Source organism: Hyperolius riggenbachi, chromosome 4 (assembly GCF_040937935.1).
Source record: "Hyperolius riggenbachi isolate aHypRig1 chromosome 4, aHypRig1.pri, whole genome shotgun sequence".
In the NCBI taxonomy this organism is placed as follows: Eukaryota; Metazoa; Chordata; class Amphibia; order Anura; family Hyperoliidae; genus Hyperolius; species Hyperolius riggenbachi.
Window position 1 is genome coordinate 62,246,898 of NC_090649.1, and position 22,685 is coordinate 62,269,582.

Consider the following 22,685-nt stretch of genomic DNA (forward strand, 5'->3'; position numbering starts at 1 on the left):
TGGTGGTACCTAACTCTAACCACCAACAGCAAAGCCCCCACCCCGGGGCTGCAAAAAACTAACCGCATCCCGGGTGGTGCCTAACCCTAACCAATCCCTCTGCATAAACACCCTTTTACTCATAGAAACAATAAATATCTTTGATAATGCAACATCTGTACATACAAACGAAATAATATGACAAAAACTATAATGTTGCAAGCTTCTAAAATGATAACATATTTCAAGTCTTCAAGTCATCCAACTTTGTTTCCACTAACCTGTCCCAAATTTCTTTGTGTAATATGCTTATATAATTGTTCTATCTTCCATTTACTTCTCTAGCTTTACCCACAGGCATGTGTTTTACTGATCTGGTCACCACTGTCCTCTCCATCGTGACCTGTGTTTTAATGGCTATTGTTTTATATGGAAGGAAGAGAAAAGTCCATCCAAACTATCCTCCTGGACCACCACGCTGGCCGATCATTGGGAATATGCACATGCTAGATGTGAAGAGACCTTACCTGACATTGCACAAGGTAAAGTGCTGATCATTTAGCTGTGTAGTTGATAGAAAACTCTTGGAATTGAAAGAAGCTGACAGCCCCCTTCTATGAAGTAACATGAAGGGTCTTATTTAAAGACTGGCAAGAAAAATTCCACAAAATTCATGTGTGGTATGACAGGTTGTGTCTGTTAGGAATCCTGCAACTCCCTGTCTTACCTGCTGGCAGCATTGGACATTTAAAGCGAACCCAAACCAAACATTTTTTAAATTCAAAATATTTAGTTGCACCACTCTGACACATACAAAGATAAATAAACACTCCTTCAAGCCTATGAGCATTTCAGTGCATGCTTTTCACCCTTCTCTTTTCATAACTAGGGTTATACAGGTGGCAGCCATTACTTCTGAGCTTAGTAGGAGGTTTTAGATCATGGGTGTGTTTGTCATCAGCTACCCTCCCTCACAGGGGTGTCGTCTGTGAAATCTCAAACAAGCTGAGATCACCTCCCCTGTGACATCATCAGTAGCAGCCTGTGTTTTGTTTTTGTCTTTTATCTCCTCCACAAGTCTGCAGGATTCTGCCCCGGCAATATGAAAGGAAGGGAGGGGTTCCTCCAATAAATGTAAAATATTTTATATTTGTCATCATGCAGGCTGCTATTTATTATTATAAGTTAGAAAATACATGTTATTTCTGAAATCTTGTATTTTTAATTTGGGTTCACTTTAAAGTACTTTAGGATTTTGGCTCAACAGTAGGAGACACTCCTGAGGCTGTCATGGAAGACTTTAATTCTGTGTTTTACCTGTGGGTGGTATATTGGACTTAGACTACCTTGGCCTTTCACTGACCAACACCAGGTGTACTCAGCAGTACTTTCCAGCAGAGATGCTCAAATCTGAACTTTGGGTGAATCCAGATAGTTGTTATCTGGATTTCACCCTGTTAATGGCAATCACCTGTGCAGGCTGGGCGGGGGGGGGGGGGGGGAGGAAGGTTCAATCTTATCTCTCTGACGTCTTCTTTGGTTTATCCCTTGGCGCCTCCCACGATGTGTTCCACACGGCGGTCACGTGATTACAAACACTTCCTCCTTCCGGGTTGAAGGAGTAAGTGTTTGTACTCAGGTGACGCGAGTGGAACGCAACGCGGGAGGTGCCGAGGGACGGACCGAAGAAGACATCAGAGAGGTGAGATTGACACCCCCCCCCCTCCCCCCCGCCCAGCCTGCACAGGGGATTGCCATTAACAGGGTGAAATCCGGATAACAGCTATCCGGATTCACCCAAAAATTGGATTTGAGCAACATTGCTTTCCAGTATTAATCCTGCAGCAGCTCGGAACTGCTAATTTAAGACCCTGCGCTTACACGGAAGTTGCCAAAACTTCAGTTCTGCTAGGCCTCTGCTTGCTGCCTGATAGGGATGACAATGCTTAAACAGTAACTGGCAGGCATAAAATCAAAAATCAATTCTTTATTTTTATATTTTACATAAAAAATTAGGGGGGACAGCGACCTGGGGTTTCTGTCGTGTTCGTCGTTTGCAGTTATCGCACACGCCGTTTCTACTGCGCACTAGACTGCCGAGATTCTCCAGCATGTCCAATCAATACATGCGACCAATTTCGGACTGAAATTGGTTGCATGGCTGATCAGGCATGCTCTTGGCAGCACCAAATCTTATCGACCACCAAGTCTACAGATGTATGGCCACTTTAAGTGTTGCAATCTGGGAGCAACATAGACTTTGACACTCGGTCACAATGGCTGTAGTGCAGAATGTTTGAATGACGAGATTGTTAAGGTATGTGGAGCAATAGAAAACCTTTAAAGTGAGGATAATAATCTTGCTCAATAGAAGGCAAACAGGACTCAATGTTTACTTTAGCATTCTAAATAACTATCTCACTTGTTTATGAATCTGTGATTTTGATTCAACTGTCCCTCATTTCACCTTTCTCTCAGTTTGGATTCCGCGGAAATACAACTTCCGAAATTCCGATCGGAAATTGCATTTCCACATCGGAATGCAGAAATCAGTAATGCAAGTGCAGTAGGCGGATTTCCGCCAGAAATCGCGGAAATTTCTGCTGACTTTAACATAGATTTTCTCAAACACTATAAGGTCTTTTTGAAAACTTTTTTGCATCTTGTTCACACGATTCAGATTAATAAACCCTGAAAATTTGGTGTTTCTAGGACTTAGGGGGGCTTTGCTATTAACAGCTAAAAACGGCAGATGTTTACTGTAATGTAAACATCTGCCGTTTTCTGCATTTTACATTACAGTAAAAATCTGCAGACTTTAGCGGTCAACAGCAAAGCCGCCGTAAGTCCTAGAAACACCAAATTTTCAGGTTTTGGTTAATTAAACAGAATCTTGTGAACAAGATGTAAAAAAAGTTTTCAAAAAGACCTTATAGTTTTTGAGAATATCGATGTCAAAGTCCGGTGGAATTTCCACGTTTTCCAGCGGAAATTCCGCATCGGAATGCGGAAATAGGTAGCGGAAATCGGAATCGGTAATTGCCAATGGCAGAATGCGGATTTACCGTGGAATCGGACATTGGCATTTCCGACCATCCCTATTGGCTAGCAGATAACTTTAAACCTTCCAGAATCTGAATACGCGAAGCACTTGAGCGAGAAGGCATTCAACACTTGTGCAGAACATGGGGAATCCGGTGGTGGCATCTGAGCATTAGCGTGCACTGGTCACTCCCACCAATGCATTTTTAGTCACGTGGACCTTCATCAGGGTGCTTGATTTGACCATCTTTTACTGCATCTGGCATTGAAAAACTGTGCATTATAGATAGAATAATAAATCCACCCACACATTGCTGTCAAAACTCATAAAATGTACATAAGTGGTGCTAATGTATTCCCAAATCACAACTTTGTTTATCAGAATGTTAACTGCTTTGCCATCAAGCAAAAGTGTGTGACAAGAAGGGACGGTTGGAAATGTAGATTTTTCGATTCCGTGGACATTCCTATTTCCGACAATTCAGATTACTGATTTATGTTTTCCGATTTCCGAGTTGTCACACCTCCTGATGAACGAGGTCCCCCAATCCATCTTCAGTGCCTGCAGGAATATGTGACGTCACATGACGGCACACAACTGGCGCGATTGAGAGTTCAAACGATTGCGGCACTTTGTGCAGGAGCAATCGGGGATCTTAAAGATTCGATTTGCTGCGACGGTCATTATCACCACATGTTGCTAAGCCTCATTTGCCTGACTGCACACTCGTACTCACCTTGCGGAAATGATCACTCAAAAAAGAGTTGGTCGACGGAAGAATCTCGCAAAGAATTGCGAGGTAAGTACGAGCCTTAAGGTGGTGAATGAAGGACTATGTCTTCCACTCATGTTCTCTCCAGTGTAAGACAAAGAAAAGGAGCATGACCTAAGGCACAGAGATAATGTTTAGAGCAGGAAGTGAACCTGGTAATTTGTTGCTATTACCTGGTAAATAAGTATGAGGTTATTTTGGGAAGTTGGTGGCGGTAGGGGTGGGTTTGGACTGTTAAACTGTTAAAGGTGGAAAAGATTATCTAGATGAAACAAATTCTGGGCATGGGGCTTTAGGACACTTGTACAGATTCCTTGTTAGCAGAATTTGACATCCGCACTGATTCTTTGACGGCTGCATAGCTTAAAAAGTCAACGACTTTCACTTTGCTTTACTTTACCTTTCAGCATATATGTCTGGGTGGCTTTCCATAAATCATCATCATGTTTGTTTATTTTGCAGCTTGCTGATGCATATGGTCCAATATACAGCCTACAGCTTGGGACCCAGGAGATGGTTGTCCTGTGTGGCTATGAGACTGTGAAAAAGGCTCTTGTCAATCATGCTGAGGAATTTAGAGACAGACCAAATGTGAGAGCTTTTATGGATTTGACCAAAGGATATGGTAGGTGCATGGGACTTTTTTGATGGTTACCGTACAGGAAACCAGTAATGATTAAAAAAAAAAATCACTTACCTTGTGCTTCTGCCAGACCCCTGCAGCTACCCTTGTACTCAACGATCCTCTGCCAGGGCTCAGTTTTGCTTGGTTTTGCTTTCTTCAGTCACCGGCCATTGCGCCTGCGTGGCCCTGGCCGCGCTCAACCCCATATTTCCTCCCACCGTCAGGATTGTCCTGCACAGACACAGTATGACAAAATCTCTATTGTGCCTCCTGGCGAAGGGAGGGAAAACAAGGATGCACATGGATAGGGCTGCGCAGGCGCAGTGGCCGTCGACTTACAAGTCGGCGAAAGTTAAACTGAGCCGCGGTGGGGGACTAAAGGATTGTTGAGTACCGGTGCAGGCACAAGGCACCTTAACTTAAAAAAAAAGTTTCACTTACCTGGAGCTTTGACCAGCCCCTGCAGCCACCCAGTGCCCGAGGCATTCTGGAACAATCCTCTGGTGCCCTGCAGCAGCTAAGTTTCTCTTTCGGGAACTGGCCAGTTGTTAAGCCACTGTGTCCCTCATTCACGTCGCCATCGCCATTATCGCCATCCTGCACATGCACGCAAGGACATGCACGGCCAGGGCAACGCAGGTGCAGTGGCTCGGTGACTGGCCAGTCACTGAAAACCAAACTTAGCCACTGCAGGGCACCAGAGGATCGTCCAAGGATGGCGTGGGCACAGGCAAGTAAAACTCTTTTTTTCCCCTTTAGTTACCGCCTCCTGATCGCCTGATCAATGTGAGCCCGTCAATCGGTTAAAAAGGTCTTTTTAAAACATTTTATTGCACATGTTCTTACTATCCTCTACTATTAATCTCCTTGCCGGTTATCCCGAGCTGAGCTCGGGGTAAGCCACCGCGGAGGATTCCTCAGGTTAGCATAATTTTTTTTATACACGCAGCTAGCACTTTGCTAGCTGCGTGTATTATTTGATCGCCGCCGCCGATTCGCCGCTACCCGCCGCACCGCTCCCCCCCTGCAGACCCCTTGCGCAGCTTGGCCAATCACCGCCAGGCTGCGCTATGGGGTGGATCGGTACTCCCTCTGACGTCATGACGTCAATGACGTCAATGACGTCAGTCCGATCGTCGCCATGGCGACGGGGGAAGCCCATACAGGAAATCCCGTTCAGAACAGGAATTCCTGTTGGGATTTTGCGCCGGTGGGGATCGGAGGGGTGGGTGGGATAGCGAAGGGAGGGGGGAAGCATGTACCTAGCGCTAGGCTAGCTACATGCTAAAAAAAAAAATTAGAAAAAAGAAACCTCCCGCGGAATCAGAACGGCAGGGAGGTTAATGTAAAATGGCGGAATTTTTAAGGATAAAGTGAAATTCTGCACAAATTTCAAAATTACGAGGCAGAATAAGGAGGAGGAGGTTTAGGCATATCAAACTACTCTTCTAAAATAATAACAGACTTGTAGTGACATGTTCTAACCCATCCATGTAAATCAGTATCACTTGCAATGCCTTTGTTTCCAAGAAGGAAAAGATTGTTAAAAGGTAATACACAAAAATAATGCATGTATTTTTTCTTTAGGTCTCGCTTTTTCCAATGGCGATAACTGGAAAGCTATGAGGCGTTTCACTATGACTGCCTTTAAAGACTTAGGGGTGGGAAAGAGAATATTAGAAGATAGAATTATTGAAGAAGGCAAAAATCTGGTAAAAGCATTCAAAGTCTACAAAGGTTAGTACTGTAATTTGACATTTAAACTTCCACTGTAGGATCATGGATTCATATTGGATGTTTATGTGTAACATCTCCTTGTCATGCAAGGACGGATTTCTGGCAAGGCCACAAAGGCCATGATCTATGACAACCGGAAAGCAAGGGGCAGGCTATGGGCAGGAGGGTGGCAGTAGTTACATTTGTCCTGCTACATAGAGTCTTCACATAGTGGTCAGCGGCTACCAACAGCCGGATCTGACACTCGGGGGATGAAGGGGCAACGAAGGGACAATGAAGGGGCAATGAACAGAAACTTACAGTGTTCTCTGAGCTGTCACTCACCGAATGAGCCACTCGCGCAGAAGTTTACAAACTAATCCCTGCCATCACGTCATTAACTGTCCTCAGAGGGACCTAAAATCTAATCTCTGCTATTTGCGGTGGTGGTGGTGGTATTTAGAATGCTGTCAGTCTCGGGTCAGCTTGTTATTGTGGGCCTTGGGCGGTAAAATGTACAAATCCAGGCCAGTTGCCATGGCCATCTCTCTCTGCCTTCACCACTAAGGGTTTCTTCCCTTAAAATGCAGAGCTCTTTTCGCATTTCAGCGCTGCTTCCATACTTTTGACAGTAACTTTATCACTACTTACTGTATCACATCCAAATGATCTATACATGAGGGGGGGAGGGGGGGGGAGAGGTGGTACTTTTTGCTAAGAATTATTTTATTTGGTATGCATTTAAGATGAATAGGAAAAAAAACGGAAAAAAATCCTTATTTTTCATTTTTCAGCCATTATAATTTTAAAATAAAACATGCTACTGTAGATAAATCCCACACATTTTATTTGCCAATTTGTCTTGGTTATTAAAACATTTAATTTGTGTCCCTATTGCAATGCATGGTGACAATATTTTATTTTTTTCATTTTATGATTTTTGTTTTCTCGTACTTATTTGCAAAAATAATAATACAGCCTCATGTATTACTGTTATTCAAGCAGATTTAAAAAGCGAAGTCCCTAAGGTAACAGTGTATGCATTGTCTTTTAAATTCTGTGACTTTGGCTTTTTTTTTACAAGGGTGTTATATTGGGGCGAGGGAGGGGGCAGAAGAGGTTAATGAGCATATTACAGGTATGGACAATTTATTTAGCAATATTTTGTCTAGATGTCCCCGCACAGTCTCCTGTTTACTTAGAATGCTGAATCACAGCATTGTACACTGGCAGGAAGTGACAGTTTGTATTGTGTACATTGAATCATCACACTGTTACTCATTGCACCAATGAACTTTAAATCAATAGACATTTTGATTGGCTTTGGGAACACATGTTCCCATTCACCAACCTATGCATTGCCGCATGGCACTCATAAAGAGGAAGAGATTAGTGTCTACGTCCCTGGGAGCTTAAATTACATTTTTAGGGATATAGTTACTCATCCCACGGGTGGGAAGTGGTTAAAAATGCTGTAAGGTATGCCATTAGATGCAGAATAGGCGGGGTTTTCATGTGAGTTGCTGTTATATTGACTTTGATTTGATACGGGAACACTCACATATCTAGTGTCTTTTTTTGTGAATAATGAGCTGAAAAAGAACATAAAAAAAATGTCTTCTGGAATTTCTATCAATTTTCAATACTAAAGGAAGAGGGCTTTTCTTTTCTGTCTCCTTCCCATTAGCTTTTGGATAGAAGCCATTCTAAACTAAACTATTTAAATGGAATGTTTATCTTGATTTTTAAATTATACATGGAGCGTGGAGCCACTTGTCTTAATACACATTTCACACTTGATAGAGCTCTCAAATTGGAGGTGAAACATGTAGGGTTTATGTCTTTAGTTGTCTAGGAGACTGGTGTGTATATGGTGCATCTAAAGGTGGCCCCTCATCCAATGATTTTGCGGGCCAAATGACCAACCAATTAGATTTTTCCGAATTGGAGGAAAATCAAAGATTGCAACATTTGAGCCAAAATCAGTTGAAATCATTGATCGAACATGCTGAAAAATCTCGGTGGAAAGTGCACAATCAGGTGTGTGGCAGTAATGGTGGTGATACTGTGTTGACTGTCATGACAAACCCTCTAGTCACTGTCCCCCAATTTCAATTCAATCAAAGAGAGATCTGTCTCATGGGCGATCTGTTTGTCATGGTTTGGAGAGTGATAGATCAGACAAGCATATTGGCTTATAAGCGAGCCTTGTGTGACTAGCTTAAACTAGGCTTGTACACACATACTAGTTCTACAAGGACTGTTGACCATTGGAACTGAAACTCCGTCCTTCAAGATGCAGTTTAGGTCCAAGTTATGTAGAGACACATCACTAGCCTAGAGGGAAGTTAGATGCGCATTTGATGACCGACTGATTTCAGACAGGTCGGGGGAGTAGGTTTTCCTTCTGTCCTGTGCAAGATTTTAGGTCCACTTTAATAATTCTTACAGATGTTTGCCTTTGATTGTAGGAAATCCATTTGAAAACAAGAAAATCATCAATGCAGCTGTGGCCAATATCATTGTGTCCATATTGCTTGACCATCGCTTTGACTACAATGATCCAAAACTTCACAGGCTTATGGTATTGGCCAACGGGACTTTCAGACTTACTGGCACCCCTATGGGAATGGTGAGCTAATTTTATTGCTGTATTCTAAAGGAAAACTATTGAGAAAAAAAAGCTTCTGGATATTCAGGCATTCATCATTGTCAGCACTATCAACAGTAATGAGTATAATCTGCTAATTACGATTAGAAAAAGTTGCAAAATTGTATGTAACATTTTGCATTTACGGCCACATGTAATTACAATTTCGAAATTAAACTGATTTTGTGTAATCCACACGTAATTTCGTGCCAGCTTTAGGTAGGTGCAAGAAGCCCAAGGCAGACTAAACTGGGAATTGATATTTGATCATTTGCCCTGGGACCCACTAGCAGCATAGTTCTAAGTGTTTGTGATTTGTAAAGCTAATGCTAATGCAATGCTATGTTTTTTTTTTTTTATAAAATCACATCCCTCAAGTGGGATCAAACACACAACATTATATTAGCAAGAGCTTTTCAAATCACAACCACTCAGAAAAGGCTCAGAAAAGTGCTTCAATAGGGTACCAGGTCTTAGCGTCAATAGTGGAAATGTGCCAAATGTGCCAAAAATAAAAGTTTTTTAAAAAAAATAACTACTGCCTATGTTCGAGTATAAGTCTAATTTTGGGCCAAAAAAGTGGCCCAAAAGTGGGGGTTTCTGCTTATACTCGAGTCACTACTTTTTGAGTAACCACCACTATATGCACAGTGGTGCATCATCTGAGGGAGACCACATGCTTGACATTTCCATGGGAGGTCCCAGCTAACTTAATCTCGAGTTGTAGCTTTGGACAGTGTCTACTGAGTGGTGAGAATCCTTGCATTCCTATATCAAGATTTAGATGCATGACTATGTGGATCTGCATTCCTTGCTTTATCTTTATGCCAGCTTTAACTTTACAACAGGAGTTCTTTGCATGTACATCTCCATTGTAGTCCTAAATCCTGGCTTATTATTGCAACCTGCTGAATTTATGCTGCTTTTCTAATATATGGCTGTGGCCGGCCATGGCTTTGAGTGATGTTGTGGTTGGGGCTTTTGCCACCTCAGCTTATACTCGGGTCAAACATTCTTTCCAGTTTTTTTAAGGCAAAAGTTGAGGGGTCGGCTTATACTCTGGTCGGCTTATACTTGAGTATATATGGTATTAAAAAAAAAATGTATAAGGGAAATTATTTTAAAACTCTGGTAAATGATGGTATCGGACAGTGCTTAATTGATGAGCGCTGTGCCCATCATTTAATGCCCATATGAACCAGCCTAAATTCAGGCATGAGGAACTCACAGATTACAAGCCAATAAACTGCTATATAAACAATTCACACAGTAAGCCAGAAAATGCACACAACCAGGCCCAGATTTACCTCACAGCAGCCTATAGGCACATATGTCCTGGCACCCTAGATTTCACCCTTCATGGACCTAAAAAGCCCCACCAGACTGCGCTGCAATTGTGTTGGCTGTCCGAAGTGTCATTTCTCCCTTAATTGCCTTGCCCATCATAGGTAGCTACAGGAGCCCCTTAGTATTAGGCAGCTAGAAGTACCTTTGATATTGAGTAGCTAGAGGTGTCCCCAATTATTATGTACCTAGAGGAATCTCAATATTAAGTATCTGGAGATGTCTATGACTGAAGGGAGATCTCATAAGTGGAATGCCAAGAGCTGGGTGAGTAACCTCTCATTTACATCAGTACTATGCATAGGGATGGAGGGATAGAGGCACTACGGTAGCCGCCTTTCCATCATCAGGCACTACAGTGCCTTATGGTAAATTCCGGCCCTGCTCACAACTAGGGATGGCCCTGCTTTGGATAACTCATGGAGAAGCTTGTAATCAGTTTGATCAGCTGATAGATTTGTAAGGTTCTGATTTGCTGGTCCTGATCATGTGTTAAACCAAGAAGTCCTCACAGCAAATCAGAACCTTGCAAATCTATCAGCTGATCAAACTGATCACATGCTTCTCCATGAGTTCTCCTAATCAAGGCCATCCCTACTCACAACACCTCAGTAATTAAGATTTCTTTGTACTGCAAATTTCTGTTTTTATTGTAAAATGCATTTTCTACGTGCAGATTTGGCTGGCAGATGATAAAGTCCAGGTTACCATATAATGAAACAGGCTCATGTTTCTCTTTCAGCTGTACAGTGCTTTTCCATCTCTTCTTCAATGGCTGCCTGGAAGTCACAAAGACATTTCTGCAAATGCCAGAGAGTTGCATGACTTTATTAGAGAAACATTCACCAAACAGAGAAATCAGCTGGATGTTAATGATCATCAGAGGAATTTAATTGATATTTTCCTTGTCAAACAGAAAGAGGTAGACTTGTATTGTTTATGTAATCTAACTGTTTGTTATGATAAAGGCTGCTTTTAGGAAAAGGCATTTCAGGCCATTGCCTGGAGTGCAATTGGTCCTGGGGGCGCCATGCCCTTGGATAAAGCCCCGCCCCAAGCAAAGCCCTGTCGCAAATAAAGACTCACCCCCAAAAAAGCCCCGCCTCCCACATGTGTTCGATAAATAAGTGGCAGATGAGGTAACAGTTTGCTGTCTTCTTGATACACACTATGGCCCATATGCAATTAATTTTTTCACCTGAGTTATCTCCTAGGAGATAATTTTCATCTTCTCTATAAACTAAATTTTCAGCATTTTACAATTGAAAAAATAGCCAAAAGTTGGTGAAAATGTACTATCAAATTTATTTTTAGTAATTTCTTGCTTGCTGGTGGCTTAAAAAACATTTTATGGCAAGTTGTAAAAATATCACCTAGGAGAAAACTCAGGAGAAAAAGTGAATTGCATATGGGCCTATGGCCTTTATTCAATTCACTTATGTTTTCTCCTTGGTGATATTTTCACAGCTTAACAATAAAATGCCTTTTAAGCCACAAGCAAACAAAAACGAAAAAAAAAATTACTCAGAATATGGGCTGGTGCACGCAAAGAGTGGTTCTGAGCGTTGTTAAAAATGTGTGCGCTTTGAAAAGCGATTGGCTAATGTATTTCAACGGGATGGAGCACACCAGAGCGATTTGTTTTTTCCCCAAACGCAAACTCGGGTCCTGCAGCATTTTTGTGGTTTTCTGAGGTGATTCAGCCTCTATGTTAAGTATAGGAATGAGGAAACTTTCCCTGAAAAGTGCTAGATCAGAGCGGTTTTCCAAGCATTTTCGTTACAGAAGCTGTTCAGTTACAGCTCTACTGTAACAAAATATAAAAAACGCTACACCAAAATGCTCCAAAAATCGCTAGGCATTTGTAGAATATCATCCACAAGAGGTCTGCGCTCTCAGCACACGTGATGACACCTCAGTGTCCACACAACATATGTTCTAAAACACCGGTTCGCCTCCTCCACATAAAAGAAATACAAACTTAAAGAGGAACTGTAACATAAAAAGATCCCCTGGGGGGTACTCACCTCGGGTGGGGGAAGCCTCCGGATCCTAATGAGGCTTCCCACGCCGTCCTCCATCCGTCAGGGGTCTCGCTGCAGCCCTCCGTGGAGTCCGGGCAGCGGTGACGTCATTATTTACCTTCCTGGCTCCTGCGCAGGCGCTCTGACGGCTGTCGGCTCCGAACTACACGGAAATACCCGATCGCCGTCGGGTCCGCTCTACTGCGCAGGCGCAAGTTTCCTGCGCCTGCGCAGTAGAGCGGACCCGAATGAGATCGGGTATTTCCGTGTAGTTCGGAATGGAAAGCCGCCACAGCGCCCCCGCTGGAGCCAGCAAAGGTAAATATTGAAATGACAGTCGGCACAGTCGCCGGCTGTTCGGAGGGCTGCGGAGAGACCCCCGTGGGACAGAGGACGGCGTGGGGAGCCTCATTAGGATCCGGAGGCTTCCCCCACCCGAGGTGAGTACCCCCCAGGGGATCTTTTGAATGTTACAGAGTCTCTTTAAAGAGACACTGAAGCGAAAAAAAAAATATGATATAATGAATTGGTTGTGTACTATGAATAATTACTAGAAGATTAGCAGCAAAGAAAATATTCTCATACTTTTATTTTCAGGTATATAGTGTTTTTTCTAACATTGCATCATACTATAATATGTGCAGATTACACAACACTCAGCATTCAAAATGAGTCTTTCAGAGCAGTCTGTGAAGTAATGAACTCTCCTCTGGCAGAGGAAAAGTAAACAGTTCAATTACAGTTGAGATAATAAAAGTCAGATAACAGCCCTCTCCACGACTAACTTAGTCGGTGAGCTTAATAGCTTTTTTGCATAGAGATAACAACTGGAGTTTCTCAACTCTTCCTGTACTGGAAACAATTAGACTGATGTATCTGATCTTAATGTTTTATTTCTTAGCTGTACTACACATACAAATCATAATATCATAATTTTTTTTTCGCTTCAGTGTCTCTTTAAGAGGCAGCGCTCACAGTGGGTCAAAACATCATTAATACATTAATAATATAGGCAATAGAATGACATTAAAATATTTAAAAATCAATCATAAAAGTCCAAATAAGAGGCTGGTCTTCATCAATCAATATATCCAGAGTTATATGCCTGCTATTCTTCATATAGGGATAGGCCACCACCAACACCCTTTGTGTGCCACTCACCGCAAGTCTAGATCAACTGAGTGGTCTAAATGAGCCTTGGGACCGTTCCCGGGTCGTCCCCCACCTCTCAGGCAACAAGTATCAGAGTTTCATTCCTCCAGATAGCCTTCTACTTCCCTTTTGTTTTTGTCACCAAACCTCAATAAAAAAGCTCCATATAGTGCAATATCGCTTTAAAAAGTTTATTGTTAAAATACTGATTCACTCACATGCTCCTCGATAGTAAGTACGCCTAGAGTAATTTATTCAACGGGCTCTCCCCTGTACTGACGGCCAGGTTGGCAGGCTCCGGGCTTCCGTATGGTTCCACTCCACCTCCGCTGCGCGCTCGGTTGGGGATGTGTACCGTCCGTGCCCGCCTCACCGCTGCTCAGGAACGCTGTTGCTGCTTCCGCATCAGACTCCGCCCAATCGATTTCGTCACAAGTGACTCATCAGGGGCACGGAGTCTGGTGCATCTGACGTAATATAAGTACATCCTCTCTCCACCCGCGTCATCGTTAACCCGCCTCCCCTCCGCAGTCTGTAGTTCCGCCATCAGAAGGACATCACCCTTACAGATTATCAGAAGCCATACTATCAAAATAGAATCACACTGCATGTCTGTTATTAAAAAATATCAATCTAAAATCTTATGCCTAACCTATATCAATCCACATAATTTTCACATTATATAAACAATTTGCATGTGCACTAATGTGCTAGCCTATACACTGCACACCCTCACTCCTTCCGTGTATCTATATAATCACTCATTGGGAGTTCTTCCTATTAGGGAGATTACTCCCACTAGGTTATGTACCATCCATTATACTTTCTATATCCCTATCAAATTAATATATAATTTAAAGCTACACTACCAATCAGCAACACTTGTATGTTCTTACCACCTTATTTACTTTGACTCTTCATACTCACACAGACATTAAGTGTACCTCTATGCATAACATATATTTTATCTCTGTATGAGCGCATCCATTCCAGCACAACCTCAAAAAAACCTCCAAAATCCTTATTTACCCTCCTCACACACCCCTCCCCCTCACCTTCTATAGGCCCATACTACCCTTACCCCCCATATTTTTATACAAATGAGCCGGAATAGATGCCCACACACTTACAGGGCCCTCCATCCATGCACACCCAAAAAAATATTTCTCCGTTTTTGGCCATTATAGTTTTAAAATAAAAAGTTCTACTGTGGATAAAACCCAAACATTTTATTTGCCCATCTTTTCCCAGTTATTGCAACGTTTAAAATTTTTCCCTAGTACAAAGTATGGCACCAATATTTTATGTAAAGGTTCATTTTTTTCAGTTTTTACGTCCATCACTAATTACAAGTCCATAAATAAAAAATAAAAAAATAACAGTAATATACCCTCTTGACATGCCTATTAAAAAAGTTCAGACCCTAAGGTAACGATTTATGTATTTTTTTAATGTCATTTTTTTCCTATACAAAAAATAAAAAAAATGTTTGGGTACTATGGGAGAGTGTGGGAGGGAAATAGTTAATTTTAGATGGCAAGTGTTGGTATTTTTATTTAATAAAATGTCTTTCGATGTAGTTTTACTCATCATTTCTCATTGACGTAAGTAAGTACGTGAATTGGAAGTAATGCGTGGCACTGTAACTCCAAGAAGATACAATGATGCAGGCATCTAATAGATGCCAGCGTTCATTGCGTTCCCATTCATTCATCTCCCTATTAACGCTGAGGATGTGTATTCATGGCCCTGTGACCTCAATTTACGTTTTCCCAGGCTGTGATTATACTGCACTTGGTGCGGTAAGTAGTTAATTTGTAATTCCCAACTCCGTCTGCTTCCACCCTACCCTAATCTGTCGCCTGACCACCTTTGCCTGTCCTTTGCCAATCCTACCAGGCTTACTTGTATGGTGTGAATAAGGCTCCACCCACATAGGAAGAAACTGATTTGAACAGTAATGGATGTGCAAGGAACTCACCTGCTGGATCCCGCGATGTTCCGTCCTCTGCTCCCTTGCTCTTGTGTCCTGGCACTTCCTCTTCAGGATGACGCGCTTCCTCCCCCCCCCCCAGCATCCATAGCAATCATGATGCTAGGGGAGTCCCTGCTGACATCAGTAGGTGGGCGTCTGCCGGCGGACGCCCGTCCTACACATTGAAACGTCATAGGGTTTAGTGTCAGCTGACACACTGTCAGCTGACACCATGATTGATTGCTGGGGGACGGCTTTGGGCGGGCTCTTGGATATTAAATCCCTGCTTCTCATTCAGTCCTTGTCCGTGATAGCCTTCAAGTGCCCGCTGGTGCTGGGCACTTTGTCATTTTGTGATTATATTGTACTGGTATACATAGCTTAGTTGCTCTGATAGATATATATGCAGTGTTTGCTATATATATATATATATATCTATCCTTTAGACTAGCTTTGTTATGTTCCTGATATACTGTGTATAACTTTTGCTACTCCTTGACCACAACTTTTGTCTCATACTATTGTACTGCAGCCATCTGACCACCCGTGTATGATCTTATCCTGTTAAACGACCTAGTTTTTGTCTCAGCCTATCTGTACCTCAACCATCTGACCACCCGTGTATGATCCTAGCCTGTTAAACGATCTAGCCTTTGTCTCAGCCCATTGCACCGTAGCTATTTGATTACTCGTGTATGACCCAAGCTTACGTTTTGACTACAATTTATCTAGACTCTTGTGTATCTGTCTTATACCAAGCGTGATAGGATGTATTTGCAAGCACTTCAAGGCATCTTTGCTCTTAGGATGGTTAATATAGGCACACTTGGTATATTTTCAATATCAGTTTTATTGGTAGATCTTTTTTTTTTAGGGTTAGAAGAAGCTATATTTTTACCTTTGATACATGTATTAAAGCGTATCCTCTCAGCCAGAGTTTCCATCAATAGGACAAAGATTAAGGGAGAGAGTGGACAGCCTTGGCGTGTGCCATTGGTGATAGCGAATTGGTTTTGATGGGAACCCTGACACATTTACCTTGGCTGAGGTTGATTTATAAAGGGCCATTACTGCCTGGTGGAACCTCTCAGTAATTCCAAATTTTAAAAGGACCTCGTTCAGGAATCCCCAGTGGACTCTATTGAAGGCATTCTCTGCATCCAAAGCCAAAAGCAGAGAAGACCTTCAAGTCGAGCCCAATGAAGTATACTGATTACCCGTCTAATTCCATCGGCCGCTTGTTGGACCTTGGTAAACCTCACCTGGTCCATTGCAACCAAATCTGGTAGGATATTGAACAGCCTGTAGGCCAATATCTAGGAGTACAGTTTTAAAGCACAGTTCAATAGAGAATGGAATATCCTTTAAATTGCAAAGATAACACTGAGAATTATTTTTCCAGACTCGCTTTTGGATTAAGAGTAATTTTTGTGTTTTAATGTGATTCTTAAGTTGGTAATTACCATACCAATTCTATAGCAAAAATATTGTGTGTTGTATTAATTGCAGGAGAGGCCAAATCCTGAGTTATATTTCCATGATGCAAACTTGACAACTCTTGTGGCGGACTTGTTCATTGCTGGAATAGAGACCACCTCAGCCACCCTCCAATGGGCTATTCTGCTAATGATGAAATACCCTGAAATCCAGAGTAAGTTTACCATCTTATGCAATTTCCTCTTGGCATGGGTCACTCACTTCAAACCTCCCACTTATCTAGCTAAAGTAGTGGCTAAAACAGGAGCGGGGACAGCGGTGAAGTGTACTACTATTCCCAGCAGCGACACAATGACTGGGGGGACCCTGGCTAGCATGGCTGGAGCACGAACTACCCTGCCTGCCTACCCAAAGCTAAACCCACAGACAAATGGCGGAGATATGACGTGGTTCGGGTATTTATTTACCCGAACCACGTGACAGTTCGGGCCAATCAGAGCGCGTTCGGGTCCGAACCACGTGACCCGTTCGGCCAATCACAGCGCTAGCCAAACGTTCGGGGAACGTTCGGCCATGCGCTCTTAGTTCGGCCATGTGGCCGAACGGTTTGGCCGAACACCATCAGGTGTTCGGCCGAACTCGATCATCACCCGAACAGGGTGATGTTCTGCAGAACCCGAACAGTGGCAAACACTGTTCGCCCAACACTAGTGGTCACCAGCAATTTTCATTGCTCTAGAGCAGGCATGGGCAAACTTGGCCCTCCAGCTGTAGATGAGGTCTAATGGGGGGGAGAATAAGTTTGAGAATAGGCGAAGATAGCCCAACATGTGTTGTAGTTTGTGTTATCCTAGCAACTTAGGTAACCTTGATCATGCTACTTAGGCAACTCTGGCTACGCTATAATTGATAAAAATAGTAGAATTGCAGTGTGCTCCCTATGCATTGCAATCTTACCACAATTAAGTGCATTCAGGTTTAAGTATCTTTCCAGAAGGTGTCTGCAGCATTTGTGTATATTTTGCTCTGTGAGTTAAGGCCTATAAGTTTAAAAGAGCATACATCGGTTTGTGTTCCTTATTTCAAATCTCAAATATTGCAACATCCTACTCTATGGCGCTACAGCCTATCGGGAAAAAAAAAAAAAACTGACACCTCTACAATCTCTCCTGAACTCTGTTGCCTGTCTAATCCACCATTCCTCCAATTTCTCTGATGCTGCCCCTCTCTGCTAATCCACCCAAAGTTCCCCTCTAACCCTATCATACAAAGCTCTCCATAAGATGTTCCCCTCTGTACCTTTTTTTTTCAGCTGGAGACAACAGGGTGATAACTTGTCAATGTCCAATACTAGATTTGCTTTAAATATATCTTAAGGTAAAGTGGAGATTCTCTCTTTTTAAAGCCTGTATTTCTTTGCCTCGCTAACAGAAAATGTTCAGAATGAAATTGAAAAAGTCATTGGCTCAGGAGAACCTTGTTTACCCCACCAGAAACATATGCCCTACACTAATGCCGTCATCCATGAAATTCAAAGGTTTGTCGACCTTGTACCAATGGGTACGCCACACTGCACCAATGAAGATGTGACTTTGAAGGGATTTTTAATACCCAAAGTAAGTATTGCTTAATGTAATATATTAAAGGTGGGGTGAAACCACAATTTCTTTAAATCTGAATCCAAAAAGGTTCTCAAATATCTCAAACCTTGTGAATCTCAAATCTCACGTAAGAAACTTAGTAATCCAAACTCCTTATTCTTATAATTGAAAAATAAAGAGTCCTTACTTCTTTAACAAAGTATTCTTTAACACATAAAGAAAGTAAAGCCTTAAAAGGACAACAATGAGAGGTATATGGAGGCTGCACAGATGCCCCCAGTTTTTTTAGCCAGGCATAGGTGCCCCCAGTATAGGTAGCTTCAGGCGCCATTGCTGTAGCTGCTATTAAAATAGGGGGTGCCACCGGCTGTAGCCCTTATTCACATCTGAGTAATTTAACATTTCTAGTGGTCTTGACCTGGCTTGTGCCGGAATTACCCGTTTTGATCAAAGTTTCACATTTGGCTATTCTGAAGACATAGCAGAAAGAATGAATACAGTACCTGTACCTCATCAGCCATTCAAGCTCCTCCTTAACCTCCTTAGCGGTAACCCCGAGCTGAGCTCGGGGTAAGCCGCCGCGGAGGATATCTCAGCCCCTGGTGGGGCGATTTCTGTTTTGTAAAGTGCTGTACGCGCAACTAGCACTTTGCTAGCTGCACGTCCAGCTCGATCGCCGCCGCTCTGCGGTGATCGTCCGCACGCAGCTGCGGAAGACGGCCCCCCGGCCAGAGCCCTGCGCAGCCCGGACCAATCAGTCCCGGGCAGCGCAAAGGGCTGGATCGGATGGGTCTGACGTCAGGACGTCGGCTGACGTCCATGACGTCATTCCGATCGTAGCCATGGCGACAGGAGAAGCCAAACAGGAGATCGCGTTCTATACGCAATCTCCTGTTTACTTTTGTTGCCGGCGGCGATCGGACTAGAGGGACACATGCGCCCTCTAGTGGTGTTTTATGTAGCTACCACTCAGGTAGCTACATGAAACAAAAACAAAAATTCAAAAAAAGTGCAATGCAGCCTCCTTGGCGGAAAAATTGAACCGCCAAGGAGGTTAACCAAGCACTAAAAAACATTCTTTTTCACTTTTAGCATTATGGAACCAACAGCCCAAGATCTTTATTTATTTTCTAAGAGAAAGGATTAAAGATGCTTCAACTGAAACTTCCATGAAGCCAGTGGATACATTTAATTCCAATAAAGCAGAAATTGCTGGTTCTACATACAGTACTTAAAGTGGTGTTGCAAGATCAATCTCATTCAGATGTCCCTACATTAGCAGTGGAACCAAACATTTCCTTCCTACAGAAACAGCGAGGGAGACATTGGGCTTGATTCACTAACTAGTGCTAACTCAGTTAGCACGTGTTAAGGCTTTGCACGTGCAAACTAGGGTGCTAAGTAGTTTCCAGGGGCAAAGCTGTTGCTGTTCATGTGCTATTTTAGCGCGCTTACGGCGTTACGCGGTGCGCGCTATGCTCCGTTCGCATGATAAGCTGTGACTTGGTGTGCTAAGTCTCCTTAGCATGTGAAGTCATTGCTTATGACGCTACTTGGCACATGAAGCAGCTGATTTTGCACGCAAAAAAGTTTGCGTGCAAAATGCGTAAACTCTTATCCGCATATTAGCGCGTGAAGAGCCAGTTTGCATGTGCTAAGTGTCTTTTCACTGACGTAATAACACTTACCACGCTTTTGTGAATCAAGCCCATACACAGCAGGACACATATCTATGTGGACAATAAAGTTCGGGAGTGAACTTACCTGAAGACCTTCTTCAGTGGCATAGCTAAGGAGCTGTGGGCCCCGATGCAAGTTTTACAATGGAGCCCCCTAAGCACTCTCAACATAACAATTGATACGGCACACCAAAACCTGCCAATGGTAACTACAGTGTCAGAGGTGCAAGAAGGGGATGGGGAACAGTTTGTTAATGATTACCACTATTCAAAGTAACTATAGAAGTGATTATTATGAGCACAGGATCAATAGAGAGCTAATACAGCAGTTGAGGGAAGGCCCTTCGGGGCCCCTCTGGCCCAAGGGCCCCAATGCAGTTGCAACCTCTGCAACCCCTATTGCTACGTCCCTGACGTTCTTTATTTCTACTGTACTGAATACAGCCAAGATTACAAAATCGTATGCCAAGGCTTAATCAATCGGCCTCATTGCATACTTCGTTGTTACAGCATAGATCTGTGCCAGTTTTCCATGAACAAGTTTTCACAACTAATAACTGTGGTCAAACTTTCCTCCAAGAAGTTACTTTGTTTATGCTACACAGGGGACTCATATCATCCCATTACTGCATTCAGTCCTTCGAGACAGAAAATACTTTGAGAAACCGGATGAGTTTTACCCTCAGCACTTCTTGGATTCAGATGGGAACTTTGTAAAGAATGAAGCATTTCTACCATTTTCTGCTGGTGAGTAACTCAAGCAGTACTATAAACATATTCCGGGTCCAATACAACTTTTTCCAAAAAAAGGAAAGACTGAGTTAATAGGGGGAAACAATAAGGGACATAGACTGTAGCTCAGTGAACAACAGTGATGTGTGGGGAACGAGTGAGCGAGTGGTCTCTGCAGAAGGCGCGGCAGCCATTAGTTCACTGCACATTGCTGTCCAGCCAGTTGTATTTATTAGCAGTAATTAAATGGAGTGGGGAAGAGGAGGAAATGGGAGGGTGATAGGTAGGAACATCGCCACAAGCCGCCTTCTTCCTGTGTGAATATTCAGCTTTAGCCAAAAGTCACATTTTTCAAGGATTGATTACAGTGACTGGGAAGAACGAGGAGAGGAACAGACTATTTCCAGAGGTATGTGGCTCCAGCAAGAACACACCTCCATGCTAACCTCAGGTAGCCTTGTCTTGGGTCAGGTATACTTTAAAGGGGAACTTCAGCCTAAACAAACATACTGTCATCAAGTTACACTAGTTATGTTATTTAGAATAGATAGGTAATACAATCTCTTACCCACCCTGTTTTAAAAGAACAGGCAAATGTTTGTGATTCATGGGGGCTGCCATCTTTGTCATGGGGGCAGCCATATTTTTGGTTGAAAGGAGGTGACAAGGAGCAGGAGACACAGTTCCAACGATCCTGTGTCCTGGTTATCCCTCCCAGCTGCACACGCTAGGCTTCAAATGTCAAATTAAAAATGTAAAAAAAAAAAAATTGCACCAAAACAGCAGAAAGAGAACAACAACATCAGAAATCCCATCATGCTTTGCACAGCATCAGGGGAAAAAAAACAAGGCAGTTTTCTTCTGTGCAGCTAAAAATGAGGTTTGTATAAGAGAAACAAAGTTCTGATGCTGTGAAACTGTTAAAGAAACACCAAGCCTTTTTAGCTCTGCTGGGTCGATTTTTAGTCCGGAGGTTCACTTTAAGGAACACTGAATACAGAGTTTGTTAACTAACCAAGGCGTAACTTCAATTCATGGTACCCCAAGTGAAACTTTAATGTGACCTCTACAATATTCACACCCCTTTCTTTGCCTCCCCTTAGTGCTCTTCACAGCCTTGAGGCCCATCTCACAAGGGTCATAAAAGAAGTGTGGCTATCATGATCGTCACACCCATAACAAGCGTAGCCACAAAACAACTGATCTAATGTATAGTCCCCTGTATCGGAGAAAGGGTAGGTTAGTAGTTGGGCACCCCCACAGCTCTGGGTCTGGGACCCCCATGCGATCACAGGAGCTGCTCCCCTCTTACGGAGAGAGAGAGAGAGAGAGAGAGAGAGAGAGAGAGATAGAAATTCGGATTTTGAGAAGGGGTATCTGAGCAGCACTGCTCTTATGCCTCTGACCCCAGGGGATGCTGTCCCAAAATTAACTACAGTGATATTAACCTAGGAAAATGTCAGCCTCAGCTTGTTTATGCATTTTTTTCCATTTCAACATTTATTTTTATACTTTACTTTCTTTGTCTCTGTAAGGTAAGAGAATTTGTGTTGGAGAGAACTTGGCTAAAATGGAATTGTTCCTCTTTTTTACAACATTGCTGCAAAACTTTACCTTCCAGCCACCACCCGGAGCTACACTGGACCTCACGCCTGCCGTTGGCTTAACAGCTCATCCACTAAAACATGAAATTTGTGCAGTTTCTCGTAGCTGACTCAAAGTATCCATTCGCATACAAATATTCAAAGTGGTTTTTAACTAAGAATGTAATTGTAATTTTTAAGCATTGTTGTCTTCTGCCTTATTTTATAATAATACAGGGAGTGCAGAATTATTAGGCAAATGAGTATTTTGACCACATCATCCTCTTTATGCATGTTGTCTTACTCTAAGCTGTATAGGCTCGAAAGCCTACTACCAATTAAGCATATTAGGTGATGTGCATCTCTGTAATGA

At 42.8% G+C, this 22,685-nt stretch overlaps 2 protein-coding genes across 3 annotated transcripts in view; one reads left to right on the forward strand and one right to left on the reverse strand.

Annotated features, from left to right (window-relative positions):
• The first annotated feature begins 338 nt into the window (after positions 1-338).
• LOC137570371 (cytochrome P450 2K6-like) lies at positions 339-22,469 on the forward strand. Its single transcript, XM_068279034.1, has 9 exons — positions 339-521; positions 4,257-4,419; positions 6,007-6,156; positions 8,607-8,767; positions 10,872-11,051; positions 16,790-16,931; positions 18,149-18,333; positions 20,603-20,744; positions 22,265-22,469. The coding sequence occupies exons 1-9, from the start codon at positions 339-341 to the stop codon at positions 22,441-22,443; spliced, it is 1,485 nt and encodes a 494-aa protein (XP_068135135.1). The 3' UTR covers positions 22,444-22,469.
• Positions 13,559-22,685, reverse strand: part of LOC137570370 (cytochrome P450 2K6-like) — a 126,588-nt gene continuing 117,461 nt past the window's right edge. Inside the window, exon 10 of one of the 2 annotated variants that reach the window (XM_068279029.1) lies at positions 13,559-13,890. In XM_068279029.1, coding sequence (XP_068135130.1) covers positions 13,685-13,890 — 206 coding nt within the window. In that variant the 3' untranslated portion in view covers positions 13,559-13,684. Of the gene's footprint in view, positions 13,910-22,685 lie in introns of both variants that reach the window. The other variant, XM_068279033.1, reaches the window with a different exon arrangement.